At 40.7% G+C, this 22,753-nt stretch overlaps 1 protein-coding gene across 2 annotated transcripts in view; it reads left to right on the forward strand.

Moving 5' to 3' along the window:
* The first annotated feature begins 3,218 nt into the window (after positions 1 to 3,218).
* The window catches only part of zfpm2a (zinc finger protein, FOG family member 2a), a 137,458-nt gene continuing 117,923 nt past the window's right edge, over positions 3,219 to 22,753 (forward strand). For both annotated transcript variants that reach the window (XM_049584529.1, XM_049584530.1), the window contains exon 1: positions 3,219 to 3,595. In XM_049584529.1, the coding sequence (XP_049440486.1) occupies positions 3,556 to 3,595 (40 nt within the window). In that variant the 5' untranslated portion in view covers positions 3,219 to 3,555. The remainder of the gene's footprint in view (positions 3,596 to 22,753) is intronic.

The raw sequence follows: 22,753 nt of genomic DNA on the forward strand, positions 1-22,753 counted from the left end.
GGGAGGGCCTTTTGACTGTTCCCTCATCCCAAAGTTAGATTTTATTTCATCTCCGTTTAGAGCTGAAAAAAGGTCACATATTTACTACAAAAGGGTGGAATTCTTTTTTGTGTGTATGTGCCACAGGTTATAAAGGTGAGGAAAAGAATATCATCTGTGTTTTAGGGGTTTATTTGGGATCAGTGTGCCAGTTTTGAGTATAGTATACTTGTGGGTTTTTGTACTTATTAGTGTCTGAACATTCAGGCTCCAAAGAGTGCATCTTAACAGAAAGCATAATAGGGTAAAGTAACATTAAATGTTAAAATGTGTCATTCAAAATGACAGTGACAACTCTTGTTAAAAAAAATACAGAATGGCTGGAATATTCAGCGGACAGGACACCTCATTTTGTTATGTTTGCCATCATATTAGTGGGTATTGTAAAAAAAAATATTATTCCACTATGGTTTAAACCAGAGTACAACATCTCTAATATTTTGTATACATGTACTCATGAAAAGCAAAGTGGTTTGTACCAATATAATTTGACATATTAGAGGGAGGGTCATATAAAAATATTAAAAATGCTATGGGAGGTCTTGCATTTAAAAAAACAAAAGGTAAATCATGAAGTTCAACTGCCTCCTCCTCTTCCAAATAATTTTCGCACAGTCCCTTACTACTGTGTAATGTTATAACAAGAGTACAAGTCATAAGTTTATGCAAGGATGGCACCATACCACCAAGCGTGGGGTACAGCAACATGTTTACTGACAAAAAATATAAAAATTCACTTTTTAAATAAACTGTGAAATGACGGTAAAACTGAGGAAAGCTTGTCATACATCCGCTTCACCTTCTTCTTGAACATGAAAAAAACCTGCCATTGCTTGTGACAGAGCTGTCAATAAATAATCACATCAGTCGCCAAAACTTTATCTATTATTTAATATCAACATGTCACTCTCACAAAAATATTTTCAGGCTCTGAGTGAGACACTCAGCTCACAGACATGTTGACGTGTCCTCAGTCAGAAGACTATTGGGCATAGCAGTGAGCCGTAGAAACATCTTTTGTTCTGAAGCGTTTTTTCTTTAAGAATGAACATGATGAAGCCACAAGACAGCCCACCTCCACTGCCCCAACACTGAATGGCATTCCCCAAATGTGACTTGGCAGTTCTAATCAAATGATTTAGCACATTAAATCAACCTTTACCCCTATAATCAGATTATGTGGGTGCACTGCGCAGCATCTCCACAGCATACAGTATACCTTAACCTATTAATATGACCAACCTTGTGTCAGTGATTTCCCTTGCGATGGAAACAGTATCATGTTAATTATCACAACCATCTGGTCTGAGCAGTGAAAAAAAAAGCTTTCTCTTCCTCTCGCAGATTTGTACCTGTCAATCAAAGACGGCTTCAAACAAGCCACTGGGGCTCGGGAACAGCAGAGAAGAACCACGCTCCAGTCTCAGAGGATTTAGGAGTGGCGTTAAATTAATCTTCAGCTGGCAATTTGACTCTCCTCTCTCACTATGTTGTTGCTCTTACCACAAATCATTATTGATTTTGGTGCTGGTTTCCTAATATGGCCAGTAAACGCTATTTATGGATGTTTAGCGTAGTAATTTTAGAGTGTGTGTGGGGTGGCTTTATTCTAACATTTTAATAGGTTGCAATGTGGGTTTTTGGATTTTTATCATGTGTGTTGAATTTGTATGACAGAAAAACACACTAAAATCTTTTACTTCATTTATTTTTAAATTCTCATACGTTTCTCACTTGTTGTTAATCTATTTTAGGTTTTTATTTGTTTCAAACAGATCATCCTTCTCTCATTTTTCATCCAAAACTCTCTGAGTGTGTACAGTGCGACAAAGCTGAGATACTGAAATGATTCACTGCCTATGACTACCCCCATCCCATGACATCACCGTGTTTGGATCATGACCAAAGCTGTATGTGAAAAGAAAGAAAAAAGGAAAGCACACACACACACACACAAAAAAAACTTTAGCCACCAGAGGACAGGGGGTAAAAATGCAGAAAGAGACAAACCAAGGAGGCTCGCAAGACAGATGCTCTCCTCAAGGTGAACCACCGCTGACCCGTCTGCCACATAAATTATTCTGTAGTTTCAGACTCCATTCCAAAGTTGTGGAATTGGGTTACAAGATAATTTCACAGGCCACTTGCTTGTCTTCCTTGGCAGTCCAACTGGCTAATTGAAGAGAGTGATTTCCAGTTTGGGCAACTATTCAGAACATGGCAGTCAAAATCTGAATGATTTGAAGGCTCTCGTTTCCTCACTCTCTCGCTTTCTCTCTTTAAATATTCTGAATATTTTTTCTCGTCCATAGACAGACTAATTGTACGCAAGGAAAAAAATGCTCTGATTGACAGTTTATCAAATATTGATAAATAAACAAAGCTTTAAAAGCGGAGTCTATCATTGGAAATCTGCTGCAGTCATTTAAATATATTTTACAGTAAAAAGTTGGACACTTTTTTTTGTTTAAAGCTTAATGCAGCAGGCTTTTATAAACTGTATAATAATTTTATCTAGAAGATTTTGTGAGTGTTACTACTCTCAGCTTTTAGGAGGTCAAGAGGTCAAGTCATTTGGGGTCATGGCATCCCAATCCAGATCAGCTCTCAGAGTGCATTATGGGGGATTGTGTGGTCAAACTGCAACTGAGCTAATCCTGGTGTGTTTAACCAATATAGGTTGAGATTTGTTGGTGATATGACCAGCACCACATGCTGTATTAAATTATTAAATCCCAGTGCAACACTAAAGGGTTCTCCCTTAAACCTCTTTTTCCTTTTGTGCGTAATTGATATAAAAATAAAAATGTAAATCTTGCAGATCATATTAAAGCAACATCAAACTGATGGCAAATAGGTCCTTTAAGATATAAAGCTGTGAGAAAATGTTTACCTGAGATAAAGGCGAGGCAAATTATTTTGTCTTTTTGTTTACATTGTGAGTGCGATGCCTGATGATGATCCCCGGCTGGAGCTCTCCTCGCCTCCATCTCCGTTTATATTTACCCCAAAACACGGGCGCTAATTAAGGGCGACGCTAATTAATAACTGCAAGTTAAAGTAATTGTGGATCAAGTGAAGTTCACCGAGCTGCGGCTACGGTACCCGGGGAGGAACAAACCTTATCTTCAAACAAAAGCGCGAAACGCTTTCACCTCCCCAGTCAGTCCGTGGTGCGGATCGCGGCGAAGCGCAGCCTCATCACGGAGCACGGTGCTGAGAAAGAGTGAGAGAGAGAGCGCGAGAGAGGGAGGGTGTGTATTCGCGTATGTGTGTGTGTGTGTGTGTTTGAGAGAGAGAGAGAGAAAGCCAGAGCCAGAGCCAGAGAAACGAGAAAGATAAAGGAAAGACAGACGGAACGATAGACTTGTGCGTAAAAAGTACCGGTGCCCCCCTTCTTTCTTTTTCTTTCTCAATTTCCATCAGACAAAAACCCAAACCGGCTGCTTGGATGAACCAGAACCTATCGATCTGTCAGTACTACACCTGGATTCACTGACCAGCCGCACAGCAGGCATGTCCCGAAGGAAGCAGAGCAACCCCAGGCAGATCAAACGTAAGTTTTTTTTTTGTTGTTTTCTTCTTTTTAATGTTGTCTCGCCGCTACACCGCGTCTCCCAGCTTATTAGAGTTTGCAGAATATTGTAATGATAGTGACCACACTGAAGCTGATTCAGCAGCGCTCAACTATCGCCACTCATGTGTTGCCTGTCACGGTCCATACGCTCCAGTCTCCCTCCGCAGATAGCCTATGTTGTGTTTTTGAAGAGATGATTTACAATCCAAATCCCACGGTGCTGCTGGCTGAAAAGTTTCACCGCTGCTGCCAAGTTGTAGCAAAACGAAGTTATTTTGTTGCTTGTTTGATGTGACTATTCCAGTTTTCGTCCAAAATTGTGTATCAGACGGTGCATCACTTTGGTGTGCACACTAAAGCTTTTTACTCCAATTAATCGCCAGTAATTCTGCATTACAGGCCCCTAATAGATCCTGAATCTGTAGTGTGAGACTGCTTTAAAAGGCCGATTTGTTTCTCAATTACATTGATAATAAATGTTCTTATTTGGAGCACATAGACACACACGTGCCTCACACACACTTGATTTTCCCCCTTTTACTCTTACACAGTCACTTGCAGGTGTGTGTGCATGAATACATGCACACACACTTTTCCAAACTTCAAACTATGGCCCACACTGGGTATAAATATTGATCAGCAGTGGTTATAGCTGTACCTCATGGTATGGCAGTCAAAAAAGCAAAAGTGTGCCAAGTTAAGGCATGTTTTAATTTTAATTTAAGAAAGTGTTGCCCTTGTCTCTCAGCAGCATAGTTTGCACATATTTGATTTTCAAATTAGGATGAAAATATGAACTGAAATATGAGGAAATATTATTTGTTTTTCATGCACTGAAATGTTAACAAAGTGTAACCTCGTGGTCCACATTAATTCAAAAGTAGGTCATATTCACACTGTTGAATTTTAGGCAAAATAAATATTTTTTTTTTACCAAAGGTTTTAGACAACTTTTCATCATTTTATTGATTTTAAAGAGCCTACTGATCATTCTGAAATATGAGGGGATTTGCACAAACCCACACACACACACCCACACATGCACATGGACATAAACACACTTTCACATCTGAAATCCAGCTGACATGTGAGTGTGTGTACAGTGTGTCCACTGTGCACTGTTACTCCTAGCTGCTGCTGTTCACAGGCTAAAAGCAGACTGTGGTTACTTCGGGGTCAAAATATCAAACATCAAACCACTTCCTCTGATTTAACTCACACTCATGATCGTGTTTATCTGTGCTTCAACATATTATGGAGAAATCACAACTAAGGCAACATTTGTATGTGTGTGTGTGTGTGTGTGTGTGTGTGTGTGTGTGTGTGTCAGTGTGTGGGCGTGTGTGTTTGCGTGTGTGTGTGTGTGTGTGTGTGTGTGTGTGTGTGTGAGCTCACATGCATGAATTCATGAGGGCATGTGCATGTTGGTATACAAGAGCTTTTTTTTATTACATTAGTGTGAGACAGATCCTGCAACACGAGACGTTTGTGTGTCGACATGTTTTGTTTTACACGTTATTATTTTCGTTTCTCCTCTTTAATATTTATGGGTCGTGCGTTTTTAAGAGAAAAGTTTTTAAGGCAGTTTTGTTTGGAATCTGGGTTAATTTCTTGCTTCTTTAGAGAAGGAAATAATTGTTTTTATTAGTATTTTTACTATTGTACTTTAAATTTTAATACAGTAATTAAAAAAAACAGTATTTATATGAAACATTTTGAAATCAACCAGTTTAACTTTTTGTTATTTTACATTATGATAAAAAGGATATTTTTTAAGAAGCTTTTATGAATAAATATTGTTTTTTGCACTCATTTTTCAAACAGTTAAGAACAGTTTGCTGCAGAATAGTTGCCATAAACTGTGAATTAAATAATTTTTTTGCAGAAACATCCTTTTGTTTTAACTATCTTTGAGTTCGTATCCGTGTTTTTGCTGGCATCCACCACAAACCCGCAACCACTTCTAATCAACAAAGAAGCACGACAACGTATGACGTGATAGGCCCACTCATCTCTGGACCAATCCCATCGTAGCATCCAAATTTTGTCGTCGAGTGAAGGAAGTCTCAACGTTTGCATTACGTCTTTGTGACCTGGCCTTGTGTGAATTAGTATGTCATGTGTAAGATCTTGTTAATGTGGAGCCGGTGTGCAGCCGTATAATCAAGCTCTAGTTAGAAACAGAAAGGTCACGAGGAGCCTAGATCCTCTCTCCTACCCCGGGAACTCTGGGAAAAAGGCAGAGGAGGCAGTGCACAGAAAGTCAGCACAGACAGTCATTCTAAAGGACAAAAAGGTTGTTGGGCGCAGTCCCCCCCCCCCCCACCCCCCTCCTCCTGCATACATTGGACCGTTATCTAAAATTGTGATTTATGCAGTATTTTAATATTTTGCTTATTCTTTCCCCTTGGGTGCTCTCTGAGCGGTGATAAAAAGGCGATGCTGAAAGAGCACCATTAATTTGCTCCGATGACTGGGGAGATAAGGCCAGATAATGGGAAAGATAAGCAGAGAAGATATACCATCAGAAACCCGATTATTACCATTAAAATTCCAGCCCAGCAATCTGCAGCTGGCTGATAATTCCTTCTCCGTTTCCACCACTTTGGATGATAAGGCAAAAAATAGTCACTCAGTGCTCCTTGATTAGGCTGCCTGGATATCCCGATAATACAGTGATAAATTATGTATTTTCCCCCCTTGTTTTTTTTCTGTGAAACGTTACATCTGATTTTTTTATATATATATATATATATAAATAAATATATATTTCTGCCCCCCTTTCTGTATCCCCCTCCCCTTGTTGCTTTTCCAAGAAAACGAAAAAAAACCCACACTTTTATTGTAATAAGAGTTTGATAGAAAGAGGAGATAGCGGTGGAGGTGTTTTGTGTGGGAGCACATATCAATGTTATCAGCTCATCTCCCAGGGCCAGCTGCTAGCTGCTGTTGTTTTTAGCCTTATCACCCCGTGCCAATATGCCAATAAATTGCCCAGATTGTTAGCCGTTCCAAGGCGGGTCAGTAGAATTTGACAGGAATGATGAAAATATCGCTGATGCTCTGCGGATTGCGATTAGCTGCTGTAATATGATGTGTGAATTCCACCAAGCTCCCTCTATCCTCCCCCCCCCCCCCTCCCCACCAACACCCCCCCCACTTCCCCCCGCCCCCCTTGCCTCTCCCTGGCTGCTGGTGGTGTCCATACCTCTATTCGTACTGAGAGGAGAACATTTTGATGCTTAATAGGAAGGAAAGATATGAACAGGCTGAATTGAAACCAGGCCTCTCAGAGTAATTTTTCTGTAAAATTGCCCCCCAAAGTTTCGCGGCGTAAAGGGGAATCTGGATGATGTAGGGAGCGTGCCTCCGCCAGTGTTTATGGGAACATATTGAAGCGGCCCTCTGAGGCCATGGGCGGACATCTAATGTCAAATGTGCTTATTAAACTGACTTAGTGTTCTCCCTTTTACTGTTGTCTTCACCACATGGACCGTCTGAGAATTCATGTTGCTTCCTTTTACTCGACGTTGTCCAACCAGAATCAAGCACCATACTGTAGTGATTATACTGCTCTTTTACTGTAAGTTTGTATAGCACCCGAGCGGCAAGTGCACCAGTCCCCGGAGCTTACCACTATGTCATAGTGTCCAAATGCCTAATCTGCTCATGTGATAGTGATCTTACATCTGTAAAGCTGCTCCACTGCAGTGTACAGTAATGCTTTTTTGTTATTTTGTTTTATTTCTACCCATAATACCTTGTGGATAAAGTTGGAGCTAGTACTGCTTTGGTAAATAATGCTCTTCCTATTCCATTGTCTTAGATGCATTGTTTCACTAATTCATATTAAGGCCTTTGAGGAATATGATGCCAACTGTTTTCATGCTGTTTATTTGTAATTGTTTACTGTTTATACTGACCACCAAGTGTCCTTAAATCTAATCTAATGTATGTACAACCCTTGGATTATTATAATAAGGTTGATGCTTTTCTCAACTAGTCAGTTTGGATCTGAACGACAGCCAAACAAGCTCCTCTGCTCGAGCTTAAAGTCTGTTTTTTATCGTAGAGACCATTTTTTTCCATCTCCGCTCTACAGTTAATCTTTCCAACTCCTTAGCATAAGGCCACTTTATGTAACGTCAGCATACTGTTTACCATATCAGGTGACATTTCTATCTTTGAGGGGCATTTATCAGAAGCAGATTACAGTAGTAAGGGATAAGGGGAGTGTTTACTGAATTGACTGCCAACATCCAGTATCTGAATTTGTGTGTGTGTTTGCTTGTGTATACATTGGTGCATGTACAGTATGTGCGTCGAGCATGTGGCTATGTGTTTTAGCAGAGGGATCGGAGCTGTTAGCTTGATGTTATTTTTTTTTTTTCTCAGGGAACAGACTCCTCGTCCATATTCTTTCTTTTTTTTTTTTTCATTGCAACTTAGCTCAGCTTTTGCTTTCTTATATAAGGAAAGCGCGCTGATGCTGTGCATGTCGTATACGCTGCATCTCACCCTTGGCCCACAAATGCTGGCAACTCCAGCAGTCAGATGTTTTGGGGGTGTAAAATCAAAAAATGTTTGCATGCCAGCCTCCCTGTATATTTAAGGGTTTCTCTTTCATTGGGTGACAATCACGACGTGTCTCTTGTGTTTCTCTTGTTGATTTCTGTCAGAAGAAGAATGGTTGTTGAATGCCAACTTTCCCTCAAACATCTGTTCCCTGCCAATAACAGCTTGTGCTGTTGCCTCGTCTTAGCTGAAGGATCCCCAATTGCCTCCTCACTTTTGACACAAAACAACAATGCAGATGAATGTCATCTTCTTGTAATGTTTTTTTCTTTTCCCATTGTGTCTAAAGTACAATGTTTCTCGCATCGAGAAAGTATTTACAACGCTGCTATTACTGCTTATGTCACGGGCTCTGCAGCTATAGGGAGAGGAATGTATAGCAGCTGCTGTTTCCTTTGTTGAAAACAGTGCTGTGTGATGTGTTGGATGAGCTGGGGTTGGCAGGCGATGGACTGACAGTGCCTAATCCTGCCCTCTCTGTCGCTGTAGCCTGCAGTGCCTGGACAGCAGTGTGAAATGTGGGCAGGGTTGCTGTAAAGGTGGAGGTCACTTCCTCATGCGGTTTCCTCTTTATCTTCCTCTTTCCTGAATTCCACTGCTATTATTCCAATAACCGCCGGTCCAAGCTGTCACCATTGTGTTTTAATTCAAGCACTGTGGCTGCCACCAGTGTAAACAAATTGTTAGAAATATGTGCAAAAACTTAATCTGCGTTTATTGTTTCCGGTTGTGTGTTTTCTTTTAGATTTTATGCTTCAGTCCCACACCGTATTCCTCTCTGTTTATTTAGATTTGATATCAATGATGCCCATTGAGCCCCCAGGTAACAATTGACTTTCAGCCTGCTTTAAGTTAATAGCCTTGTCTCTTGCTTGTAGGGATCAATATTGGTATTAATTAATCACCATTATCAGGAGCAGGATCTGGTTCCATTTGTTGTTACATCAGCAAAATATCAATAGAGAAAGTGGACTCCCTGATCGTCATGGCAACTTCATCTCTTAGGTCAAAGAGAGTTTATCTTATCTTGCTGCTGAGAGTGGCAAACTGCTTAGGAATCTAGTTTAGACTCAAAGATCATTGATTTAAGCCTTTTTTCACCCCCACCTTGTTGTTTCAGGAGAGAGAGGGGTGAGGAAAAAAAAAAACACAGAGAAAGGCAGCATTCTAATCACAACAGAGATGTAAGATTTAAATATTGATGTCCAAAGGCCATTACAGCAAAGAGGGCCTCTGGTCTCGCTGTTGTTCAAGTACGTCCTTTTAAGACCCAGACAAAGCTTTGATTATCAGAGGTGTCACCGTGGAGTATGTCTGTATAGCTGACAGTGTGGGACTGCAGGGGAGATCAGTTTCCTGCAGCCACCGCCACAGAATGTTAACAGATCGTGCTCTACATCCTGGTATTTCTACAGGCCTCAGCCTACAGTACATCCTGGTACTCACTGTTTACATGGGGCTCGTGATAGAGTGACTAGGCAAAGTGTTGTCAATCTGACGAGATTAGTTGATTTACAGGAAACTAATCGCCAACATTTTTTTTAATAATCACGCATTTTACTGTTGTAGTTGGCCATTGTGCAAATTCTCACTTTTATTATGTAGTTTTTAACCAGTTTTCTTGCGATGGATCACATGTTTTGTGGGTTGCATTATAATCTTGGAAGGTAACTACAGCTGTCTAATGAATGTAGTGTAGGGATGTGCACGATTAGTCAACTAGTCGATTAAACATTGCTACTTTCGCTAGTCGGCACCAGGAATAGTAGTCACATTAACATATTAAAATTATGACTTTATGCGATTGTATTTACCCAATAAAAATAGCAATAATAAGGCAGATTTCCTAAAGATTCAATTTCCTAAAGTACATTGTTTTAAATAAATAATAATATCTAACTTTTATTTAGTGAGTTGGTGTAATGTTTTGTAGGATAATGTGCATGTTCACACAGTGGCACAGTGCAAAGTGCCACACGTTTCAGCTGCATTTAAAATATGATTAATGATCAATGTGATTAACGATTTGATGAAATTCTATTAGGAATTTAAAAGCATAACAACTTAATGGAGTATCATGGCACAGAAACCCCACAGGACAGGCTTGGACTTCAAAGCATTACTAAAAACTTTTATTTCCCAAGTGGTCCCCGATGGAAACAACAAACACAATACATGTGAAACTTTTAAGTTTTTAAGTTTAAACTTCTGTTTAACCATCAGGGAAACTAGTAAATTAAATGTATAAAGTAGTATTAAATTTAGATTCTCAATTAAAGTATCTCAAAATTATACTTAAGTGCAGTACTTTGGTAAGTGTGCTTACTGTAGTTACTTTCCACGACTGCCCAAAACAAAATAATGGTAGTTGTGTTTTTTTGTCTCAGCATATTGATATTTAGCTTGCATTCAGTTAATTGTTATTTTTGGTCAGTATTTTTTCATCTCACATTCTTTTCAACCTGCACATTTTTTGTGCAGTGCAAAACAAAACACCAGCGTGATTAGGAGTTTGACTAATGAGCAGTGTATGTGTATAAGAGTGGAGTGGCTACTTCTCATGGGACGTTAGGTCTGGTCTGAGCTATTTGGGTGGTGGCAGGCCTGGGTGCTTGGATGTACCTCATCATGCTGCAGAATGCTCCTCAGGGTTGGAGCAGAGAGCAGGGGCACTGCCTGCTTTTCTTTTTTTTTTTTTTTCCTCTTTTTGCCTCCGGGACACAATTGCCTCATTTAACATTCTCTATTTGGCCCCTGCCAAGAGGGGAAATAGCCAGGGTGAGTAAGAGAGGCCGCCACACATCATGAATTCTTCTTTCATTTAACTTGCACAGTCCCTTTTCACCTTGGTGATGCACATGGATCAGGAATGAAGATATTGCTCAATTAAGGGGATTTCTGAGGTTGCTCCTGAGGTATTGCAGTTATTTTTGTGCCATGCCGAGGTTCTGATGTATCATGGATATGGATATTGGGTTCATCACATTTGTGTGATGCTTTGACATCTCCATAGCCCAGAAGAGAAACAGCTCTGCGCCTGCAACAGGAACTTGCCTCTGCCATATTCAAGAAAGAAAGTCTGTCAGTCTTCCGTTGTGGGGATGTAAACAACTTTTATGTGTGTATTAAGATTCTTTTTGTTTATTTCAATTTAATTAGCCACAGTTAATCAAAACATTTTCATGGAATACGTCAGAATTGATATTAGGGTTTTGACTGAATCTTGGATGAGAGAAAGGAAAGGGACTCCTTGGAAATATGACTCACGTTTTGCAGCAGGCATTGTCACAATATGTTGTCAGCAATATACAGTAAAATTATTGGCCAAGCCTTGACTTTGACTTCAACCACATAAATTGCCTCAGTGATTAAAAATACATGTTTTTTTGTCTTACTAGATGATAATGAAAGGGGATAATTTGGTGAGCACCATTTCCAGAGCAGGATAGTAGCTGGCACACCAGAAAGTGACGCCCTAATAGCTGTTCAGTGTAAATCTCTGGCTTGGCAGGAATTACTGAGGATGTATTTGTGGTGGTAGTAGGGGGGGGGCAGCACGATGCAGAACTTTGCATTGGGATGAAATGCAGCCGGCTCTATAGTTAAGGGATAGGTGGCAACAGAGGATTAAGTAACAAGCTTTTCAGTTCAATTTGTACATCAGCATTTTCCGCCAGACGAACGACACAAAACACGCAGCATCTTAAGGCCTCGGTGGAAAATCACTAATGACAAAGCTTTGTAAATAGATAAACAATTTATGTCAAATATGCTGAAAATATAAAACAAACTTCAAAATATGTTAATACTTTAAAGAGGCTGTGTTTTGATTTGCACCATTGCAAAGCTGGTAAAGCTGTTGACAGCACAGCTTACACATCATGTGATCAGAGGCCATATCTGCCTGCATGTGATTAGCAGCGAGCACCGCTACAGAAATAGCCATAATGGAGCCACATACTCCAATTGGAACGCTTTTGATGATGATCGATTATATTTACTGTAAATTATGCAAATCAGATTAGACAGAGTGTGTGCGATATTGGACAGTGACGAAAGGAGTGACGCATTGCAAAGTACACGTCTCCTGCTTCTTGTTATTTCAAAGCAGGCTTTGTGAAGTGACAGAGTAAACATCCGGAGAGAAATGCAGCCGCTATTATTTCAGAATCAGCCAATTTTCTTTTCTCTGTGTATTTCAGAGAATGCTTATCTAGTAATTACTAAAAACTGTTGACATTGAGCAAGCGCTGTAGCCAACTAAAATGCCTTTTTGTCTTACGATATCAGATTGGATTTTTATCTTAGGTTCACGCATTCCTGAAAACCACAGATAACTGGCTCAAACTCCTTATTTCCAGCATGAGTGTAGAATTAAGAGCCTCATTTTTGAAAAAAAAAAAAAAAAAAAAAAAAAAATACAATCATTACACCCTGCGTTCATGTTTGTGGTGAAATACTGATGATATTTTCTTTCCTTCTGGTTCAGTCTTGAATGTGTCTGTGAATCTCCGAGACATACATTTGACCATAATCAAGTTTTTTAAGCTTCAGAAACAGGATAACAACTGGGTCAGATGATAAGCCCGGGCAAAACTGGGGGAAAAAAAGCCTCCTCTGATAGACGAGGAGAAAATCTGATTGATTGATGTCTGCTGGCTTTGCCACCATCACAAGCCAGTTGACAGTTAGTTTGGGATCAGATGATTTCACTCTTAAGATTGGGGTTGAGGGGAAGCTAGGCAAATATGAAGGACACAAAGGTCAATGGCTTCTCTCCTCCTCTCTGTATCTATCTCTCCCTCGCAATAGCTTGCTTTGACAAACTGTAATATGTTGCTAAGCTTTGTGGCAGCAGGACACATGGTCATAGTTTGTACAGTAATATCCTATTGCAGTAATCTCGCAAGGAATGATTGAAAGTGCTGGAGGAATCTGGTACTAGCAGGGACCCGTTGACATCATCAGCTGCTGTGGACTGGCAGATGTCTCCTGACTTGTTTGAACTGAATTTTCCCATGGGATTGAATAAGTTAAACAACAGCTTTGACTCGGAGTGAATCTGTTATTGTAAGCAGGATCTGATAAGACGGCACCATATTATGAGTTTGTGTAGCAAAGAGGCCAAAAATGGAATCTCCAGCGAGTGTCTCTCTGTGGTTTCGGAAAAAGACGAACATGGAACTGTGACAAAGGATGATTGGATGCATATTGTAAATAAACACCCAAGTCTTTCACGATTGCCTCTCAGTCTCTCCATAAAGATGTTCCATACAACATTTCATCTGTGCTCGCTGCTTAGATCGTGTATCACTAAGATGAAGTGACAAGGCTTGCTCTGGGTTTGACCCCGTGTGGCAAAGTAAGAGTAACACTTGGATTAGCTTTAACCAAAACAAACTCTTGGAAGATATTTTTTTTGGTCAGAACAAGACGTAATATTGCCAGTGTTTGTCATTTTGTTCCTTTAGCTATTGTTATGGAGCTGAAATTTAATAAGACGGGCCTTGGGTGCCCATAGTGATGCCTGTGATATTAAATAGAAGGCCTCGGTTCCTCTGAGGGTCCATCTCTAATAGACATGTCCATTAGCTTTGTATGGGGCTGCTTTCAAGATCAAGGTCTCACTTGTAATGAAGTGCCTATGCAAATGCAACTCAAATTCGACTATTGTGAATCACTTGTTTTAATCAAGTTTTTTACTGAAAGAAATGTAGCCTCCATTCAGAGCCACTAACCAAACAATAAAAAAAGGATAATCCGAAGACAATCCCCATCCAAATGGAACCGGACATCATTTAGGGGAAGAGACAACAACTCTTTGTTTGTTTGAAGTGGCTGATATGACAACCTTCTTGTCAAAGACTCAGGGCGAATAAAAGGGATTTGTAATTACCATAATTATCTCTTATATGTTTTCACCTAATGATGTCCATTAAATGCTTGAGGCTTCATTTAGAGACTGCCTCGCTGTAGGTTGGCATGGACTCATAATACAGCATGTTACATTACACGGCGCACAAGTAATGAACTTCTTTCATCAGAGATGTTTATCGTGCAGTGCTTCTGGGGGGAAAAGCCAATATACTTCAGCTTTTTGTTACTGTTGGATTATAACAATTCTCATAGTTCCCACTTATCTTTCAAATTTTCTCTACATGTGATATCAACCCAATTGGCTTCATGTCTAAACAGGATGGCTCTCTAATCTAGACCGCTGTTCGTTTCATGTAAAACATCTCATTTTGTGGCTTAGGCTGGTGGCTGTCTTATCGTTACATAATTCACTGCCCTCTCCGTGATTTTCTTTGTGGCAATTTATTTAAATTCCCCCATGTTTATATATTTCCTGTCTCCTTTCATTCAAAATGATTGCCTTTCATAAGTTCAAAGACTCATCTTCAAGACTTTTGGTAACTTTACAGATATGAATTCACAGTTGGGAGAACGAGAGAGAGGGGAAAAAAAGCTATTTTGTTGGAGAGCAGAAGAAGTGGGAGTGTTAGTGCATGTCCATCTCTGTCTCGAGGCCGAATCCGGAGGTTGAACTAACCCCGATCAAAAGCGCAGATATAGCACTCTAACAGTCCACACCTCAGCAAGTCCAGCGTTTGAGAGATCATGCCTGAATACATGTGTGCTGTTCTGCTCTTGCGCTAAGGCCCTCAGTCCTGCATGTGGCTCTGCTCCTGTGGTTGCTTTGGTCTTTGTCCGCCACCTATCAGCATATCAGCAGTGTCTCTGAAGCCCAGTTGTATAATGCACCATTTATGGCTTTGTGGAGGGAGATGGCGGTCGGGCGGCGGAATAGCTCCAGGCCTTCCCCTCAGTGAGTGGATTAACGGCGGCCTGCTTTAGCGCACACTGCCGCGGTGTGAAATCGGCCCCGCTTCGGCGGCGGCGATGAGGCTCCCTCTCTCTCTTTCTCTCCCTTTTCTCTCTCTCTGTTTCCTCACCTCCATGCAAAGCCTCTCCCAGCCATCTGTGAAATGTGGAAACTCTGTGTCTAAGTTGAGTTCAGATCCCATCCCCTCCGTCAAGCTGAGGCCAGGAAGCAAATGGGCAGGCAGTCGGCGGATGGGGTTTGCAAGGGAGGAGGGAAGGAGAGGAGGAGGAGGAGGAGGAGGGTGGTGGTGGTGGTGGTGATGGAGGGGGGGGGATCAGCTCACTGATGTCGTGCCGCGTGTGCAGGAACCCTGCCTGTTCTCCGCGGGCGAGTTGGAGGAGGGTCCAGGCCTGGGTGCCGGCCGAGAGATCTCTGGTTCTAGCTTGCAGGTCCAAATCCCCCCTCTGTGTGTGTCTGTGTGGAGGCGAGACGGTGGCACAGCTCCCCTGAGCCCCTGCCCAGTCCTTTGAAGATAAGATGGTGATACAGAGTCCCTTTCGGTACGTCGCTAACCGATGGTCTTTGTGTGACACACATGCCTCTCTCCTTTGGAGCCTGCAGCTAAAACACCTATGGTCTTTACTGAAACGAATCGGCTGTATGGCCTCAGGTCAAATTAGATTATGAATGGGTGACAAAATCCTAGATCGTATGTTTAGGATATTTTTTTTCACCATTTCATGCTGATAACGTGGACTTCTGCTGTGGTTGATATTGTATTTCTATTTGATTTCCCTCCACTGAGAAGAATCACTTTCATAAATTCTCCTCATACAGTCAGTGCCGACTTAATTTTTTCAGTTTTCCATGGCAACGAGTTGTCATCTTAACTCTGCTGATTTCTCTGCTATCTGAGCTGTATTGCTCTTGATCATGACAGTTTTTTAAACACGTTTTCTCCTCTGCATTTATAACCATATTTTTGTGGCACTCGCAGGCCAATTCTCCCACTTCTGGCTCTCCACAGCAGCTTTTCACAAGAGCGACCATCATAATCAGGCTTTTGAATTATGAACTCAATATTCCCTTTACTTTTTTTTCTCTATCCTGTGGCTTTGGGGTTCTGATCTGTGCATAATGTCTTGTGATTGCATGGCATTATGGTGGTTTGGAAAGCCGAATCGAGGCCCAGCCACGCATCATCTTTCCATAGACAATGTGGATCTCTGTGTCTCTCTGAGCTCATCAGGGATGGGGCGTTGATTGCTTTTTGATACCCCTCCAACGTGGATGAGGTCCTGCATACATCAGCTAATTAGAATGTACTTATAGTAGTGTGTGTTTGTGTGTGACAGACCCCACACTTCTCATCAGATCCTCAGCCCAAGTGCTCTAACCACACTCACTAAAGGCTTTATCAAATTCCCGACAAGAAAAGAAAAGCTATACAGTGCAGGGCTGGGTTGGGGGGGGTGCGGGTGGGCGAGTGGGTGGGGGGGCTGCGTGTGTGTGGGATTTGATGTCAGGGAAAAATAAAACACAGAAAATGAAAAGAGAATGTATAACGACAGGAGTTATTTCAGTATTTGGGTGAAAATTCCACAAACCCACTTTATATACAACACATATAGGGGAAAATCTGATGACAGCTGTCAAGTGTAAACTCTGAAAAGATGACTGTGTTTAAGAAGAAACCACCTTGCTACTGTTCCAGACCACATTTGGTTGAGTCTAACATACTGGCAGCAGTGGAGTTAACTTCATCCCACTGTAGCTAATGATGGTCGCTTTGCTAGGAGCTCTGAATGGATGGCACAGCAGTGGGGAGGGAAGTTGCAGCAGCTAATTAGGCAGCACAAATGAGTGAGTGGTATCATCCCATGCACCTTGATGATATTATGGTCGTGGAGCATCAGAGAGGGACCTGGGGAAAGTTTTGCTGTTGCCTCACTGACTTTTTGGATTGCTGGGCATTTCAACAAGGCCGTATTAGTCAAACAGCTTCCCTTCCTCTGCCTCACACACACACACACACACACACAAAAAAAAAAAAACCCTGCTCACCAAACGTCCTAGCCCATGCTATGATCTGTGGAAGGTGCTGGGGAGTCTCTATATATTTCATAAAGGCATCCTATTACACCCCCATGGCTTGTGGGGAACAGTACACTGTGGTCTAGTCCCCAAGCAGCGGAGAATAAAGTGTAGGACGTGGCACTGGAACAGAAATCTAACTGCTGTTTCCTCAGGTAATCTTGACTTGGATCTTAATTCCAATAAAGTGTTTTTTTTTTTTTTTTTTTTTTTTTTCACAGCATAAGCCAGATCCAAGCAAGAACACTCCACTCTGTATTTCTGCGGTCATACTTTATTGAATATCATTTCAGATAAGAGGTGTAATCCTTTGGGTGGAAGTGATGTATATTGACCAGCTCAATGATAGCGTTACAGTGCATGTCTCTGATCTGAAAGCGGTAAATAACGATTTGTGTCATCGGCTCAATCAAATGGCGTGGAATATTGAAAACTGCTCTTATTCTTTGTCAGTCTCCAACTTTGTCAGAGTCTGTCTGAATATTTAAAATGTCACTGCCGGAGACAGGAGAGATGCAGGTAGTTGTTTCTTCTGGGCTGAGTACAGCAGATACTGAATTTTAAGTAGTTACATGAATGGCTGGATGAAAAGACTGATCAATTAGCTCATCAATTACTCAATCAAATCAGTGATAAGTGATAAGGGCAGCTGTCAGACTGATCTGCTTCTGATATGAGGCCGGGTGGTGGTAGAAGTATTCAGATCCTTTGCTTAAGTTTCAAATACTACACATTTCTCTGTAACATTAGATATTCATGTCAAAATAAGCAACAATCAAAGTTAACGTTTAGAAAAAAAAATGTATTTAATTAGAGTTAAACACTCTAAAAGCCAGCTGATTTGACAGTGGTTTGGCAACATAAGCAAACAGCCCCACAACTGTCACCAGATTTTAATCCAAGTATTGCTAAATTCTGATTGTGATTGTCAGTGTGATGTCATTTTTTTTTTCAACCAAGACCCACCAACAAGCACAGAGAAAAACACAAACACAGGAGCGTCTCATGAAACAAAAACTGATTTAGTGTTGGCAATGTTGATACAGGACCCCATCACTCACAGCAAGAAGTCTCTTGATAAATTAGGTCTAAAAGCAGCAATGCAACAACATGGTGGTAAAAAGTATTAACAGCTAGATACAGCCAAGTACACTGAGTATAGTATGAAGTAGGACTGGGAAATATTATATCCGTATCGTGATATGAGACTAAATATCGGCTTAGATTTTGAATATCATAATATGTTGTCTTTTCCTGCTATTTAATTACAGTAAAGTCATGTAATATTCTGCACTTACCAGACTGTTCTAGCTGCTCTATCATATGCCTTTACTTACGTAATCATTACATCCACATTACTGATGATTGTTTATCAGTAATCTCATCGGGAAAATATTTTGTGAAAGCACCAATAGTCAACCATAGACTGTAAAAATAATGAATGTAGCTACTGTGAATCCACCCATCGGTTTGTGGACTCCCGTTTTGAAGTCTTGAGTCAGTCATTTTGCCCATCACCATCCTAGTTTTTTTGGAGCTAGAAATGACCATATTTGGGCAAGAGGCTGGCGCTGTGGAGGAGTGAGGGCTGGATCTGACTGAGAAGTCGAGGACACAATTGGGAGACAACCTGTCACTCTAAGCAGCCTGCCCTAATTATGCACAACTTAATAAAATAAAATGTAAACGGGTGACTTCTATAAAAACTCACCCCCTGTATAGTTAGCTTGAAGAGGCAAATTAGCTATAAAAACCAACACCATTTTTTGTACAAGCCTGTAAACATGTTTGTTCCTGCTTTAAAGTTGGACGTTTTAACATGGGTGTCTAAGGGGAATAACTGGCTTCTGGAGCCAGCCTCAAGTGGCCGTTCAAAGAACTAAAGTTTTTGAAGTTTTTCGATGTTGGTTTCATTTTTCAGCCTAGAAGGTTGTTGCTTGTAGTCAACCCTAAGATAATGTCACAATAGGAATATTGAGGTATTTGGTCAAAAATATTATGATCTCAACTTTTTCTATATTGCCCAGCCTTAGTATTAAGTAAAAAGAGAAGTTCTGATACCATTTTTGCCTTCCCGATACTGATTCCAATACCTGAATTTGTGTATCAGCCGATATCAAGTACTGATTCCAATGCCACTGCATAAAAAAACCTGAAACTAAAGCCTTGCATACTGTACATGTTGCTGACATTTTGCTAATAGCTAATGTTAAGCTAGGTGTGAAACTACTTAAAAGTTTATCAATAAATGATGTGGTATTGGGTCAGTATTGAGAGTAGCGTACTCGCCGACACTGGATCCAGCTTTCTTGGTCGTATTGGAGGCATTTACGATACTGGAATCCATATTGGAACAACTCTAAGAGTAAAGGGGGGACCTCACATCAGCCCCAGATAAGACAATATGGCATTGTATTTTAACAATCTGGATAAACACACTGGCATACTGTAGCACAGTGTGAGGTAAATACACTGATAGCAATGTAATATATTTTATAAGTCTAACATATGTTCTGATTGTAAAATATTTTCATAGTAACTGGTAACTCAAACTGTTACATTAATGTAACAGACTTAAATGTACAATATAGAGAGTGCTACACCTGCAGTGAAATTGTATTAAAGTTTATTTATTCATTCAGTTGCTTAAGTATAATATTTAAAATGTGCATAGAAATCAGATGTATATCTAAACAACTGGTGGTTTAGCTACAGTTAATTATTTGTTTTGGCCGGCAAACACACATCAGTAAATGCTCTTTCCTCTCTGAGCAGTGTGTTGGAGTTCAAGCAGTGAGCCAGGTCACTCAGGTCAATACGACACTGTTACAGTCTCACCTCTCAGAGTGACTGGGTTTCTTCCATCAGTAGAGAGCAGCCCTCTCTGCTCCCACATGGTTCATTTCATCAGGGTTTGTTTTATCTTGACTGGCCAGGCCCACGACCCCTGAGCACTGATAGTCCAATAAGACTGCAAGAGAGCATCACTGGGGCGTTGTGAAGACTGAAACAGAACTTCACTGGGTTAAGTTTTCTTTCCCATTAAGTTTGTGTGTTTGTGTTTGCATGTGTGTGTGTGTGTGTGTGTGTGTAGACTGATTGACTGACCTGCACATGTTTGGGTTTGAGCAAAAGTTCAGTTTGAATACTAGAGTTTGCTGGAATTCCACATGAATGGTGACAGATTTAGCATGAAATATGTATCATGAATTAAATGCAAATTCATCTTTGAGGCATTTAAAAAAAATATAGAATTTGCCGAAGTTGCGGTAGAGCCAACACATCTAATTCTAAAACACAAGAAAGAAAGGACTGGCCGTTATGCTCAGAACTGTTCAATTTCATGAGCCTGCAGAGAGTGCCATGTTTACTTTCCTTTGCATAGAAGAAGAGAAATGAATGCTCTGGGTTCCCTGTAAAGACAAACATGAAAGGAATCACCAAGAGTTCTTTAGGCCCTTTCTCTTGTGTTGTGTGTAATGCAGCTTCTTTACTGCCTAGGTAGTCTCTGCCATCTGACTGCTGTTTGAAGTCAGCAGAAGTCGACAATATTTGCTTTTCAGCAATTCTCGCCCACTGTGTCTCTCTGTTGCGTTTGAAAGTGTGACCAGTGTGGAGTCTATCAGTTCACTCCTTGGAAGAAATGGCTTAAATTGGGCGTTTGGTTCGTCAGTGGTTTGACGATGAGGTCTTTGCAAGTATGGAGTTGGCGTTCATTGTTGTCGCCGGGTGAACATGATTGACAGCTACGGGTGGAGGTGGAGTTGGGCAGTGATGGGGAAGTTGGACAGAAAGGGTGGAGGGTGCAGGAGTAGCCTCAGCTCGGACCTGCTGGGGTGCGATCTCACCAAAGCGCCAAGTGTGGGCCAATCTCAGTCTGCCCCCCCCCCCCAAAACCAAAAAAAGTGACAGAGGGTAGAGGAGAGGGAGACCATGGGATAGAGGGTTTGATAGAAAGAAAAGGGGAAAAGGTGCTAACAGTGCCAGACAGATACAGGCAGGCCAACTCACGAAAATGATCCTCCCCCTCATTTCATGTTTTTTTTAAAGGGCTGGGTAATTGTTCAGTACCAGTGCCAATACACTTTTTATCCCGTTTTTGAGGAATACAAACATGTTTTTCTGAAAAGCTTTTTTGTACGTTTACCAAATTAAGTTAAACCTCTCATCAGTGTTTAATTAAAACACTGTCTTTGTAAAATACTGTCCAAAGTTAGCAAAAATTGTTATAGTACACAAGAATCACTATCTGACCAAGCATTTGATGGCAAGTTTGAGACTCTGTGCTGCAGAAACATTTCAGTCCATACTCAAAAAATACAAGATTTAATATACAGTATATTACATATTTTCTGTGTTCCTGTGCTCCCTCTCCATCAAACTTCTCTGTGGTATCTCGTTTGCCTTGTAACAATCACATCCTCTTACCTAAATGACAGATTAGGTTGTTTGCCAATGACTCCCAAAATAACATATATGGTGGAGAGTACAGGAACATACTAAAAATGTGATTAACATTGGGAAATGGACGCAGTTATGCCCCAAGAAAGATTGTGGTTTGGGTTAAAATAGGTACGTACGTTACCTTATAAAATGTATGTGACGTAACTGAAGTATTTTATGCACGTAATGTCGGCTAAGTGTGGTATGCAAGTTTATTTATTCATTTATTTTTTCTTGCATGGCAAAAGCATGACCTGCCCTTCTCTAACTTGCTCTGCCTCTAACTGGCTGATATTTTTACACAAACCCTTACCAATCCAACCAATGAAAGCAATGAATACTTACCAATCTGACTGGCTAGCACTTGTTGCCTCCATAGGGCAGGTCATGCCTTTGCCATTCTAGAAAAAAATATTGATGTATATGGTACATTCTTGAAATAAGTGTTGACTTTTGGAGTTTTAGAAAAATGGTTTGGGATAAAATAAATTGTTTATGTAATTAAAGTGACGTACATAAATGACCTTATGTTACATACATGACGTAGTTATGTACATGATGTTATGTACATGATGTTATGTACATGACCTCAGGTAAGTGTGATATGCAAGATTCGTTTTTTTCATTGAACGATGAAGGCATGACTTGTCCTTCTTTTCCTTACTCTGCCTTTGATTGGCTTAGCCTGACATTCTTACCCTAACCCTTATCAATCCAACCAACAAAGGCAACAAGTACTATCCAATCAGGGAGAGATTAGGACAAACTGTGCCTTCGCTATCCTAGGAAATAATTTTTTGGTGTATAGTACGTACTTAAAATAAGTCAACATTGACACAATCAGCGTTCTCCTGGGTAAAAGTCCTATGTTTGTTTGGCTGTTCTCATGCGCTGTACTTATACACACCTACCAAAAGTAATATACCACAATTCAAATAAATCCCACGTAATTATGAGCCACTAATTTGTGTATAACCCACTAGATGGGAAGGCTGCGATCATGTAAACAATGTGCTGACGGGAGTAAAGAAGGAAATAGTTTTGCCCCAGGAGACTGGTGTTCAGAACTGTGTTCACCAAGTGAACTTTGACTTATTTTATGATACATCATCACCATGATTCTTTTCCTATACCTAAGCCATGTAACTTTACCTTAAATGCGTAACTCTTGTGGGGGGCTGATTTGTTTGCTATCATAT

This window comes from Epinephelus fuscoguttatus, linkage group LG8 (genome assembly GCF_011397635.1).
Source record: "Epinephelus fuscoguttatus linkage group LG8, E.fuscoguttatus.final_Chr_v1".
Lineage (NCBI taxonomy): Eukaryota > Metazoa > Chordata > Actinopteri > Perciformes > Serranidae > Epinephelus > Epinephelus fuscoguttatus.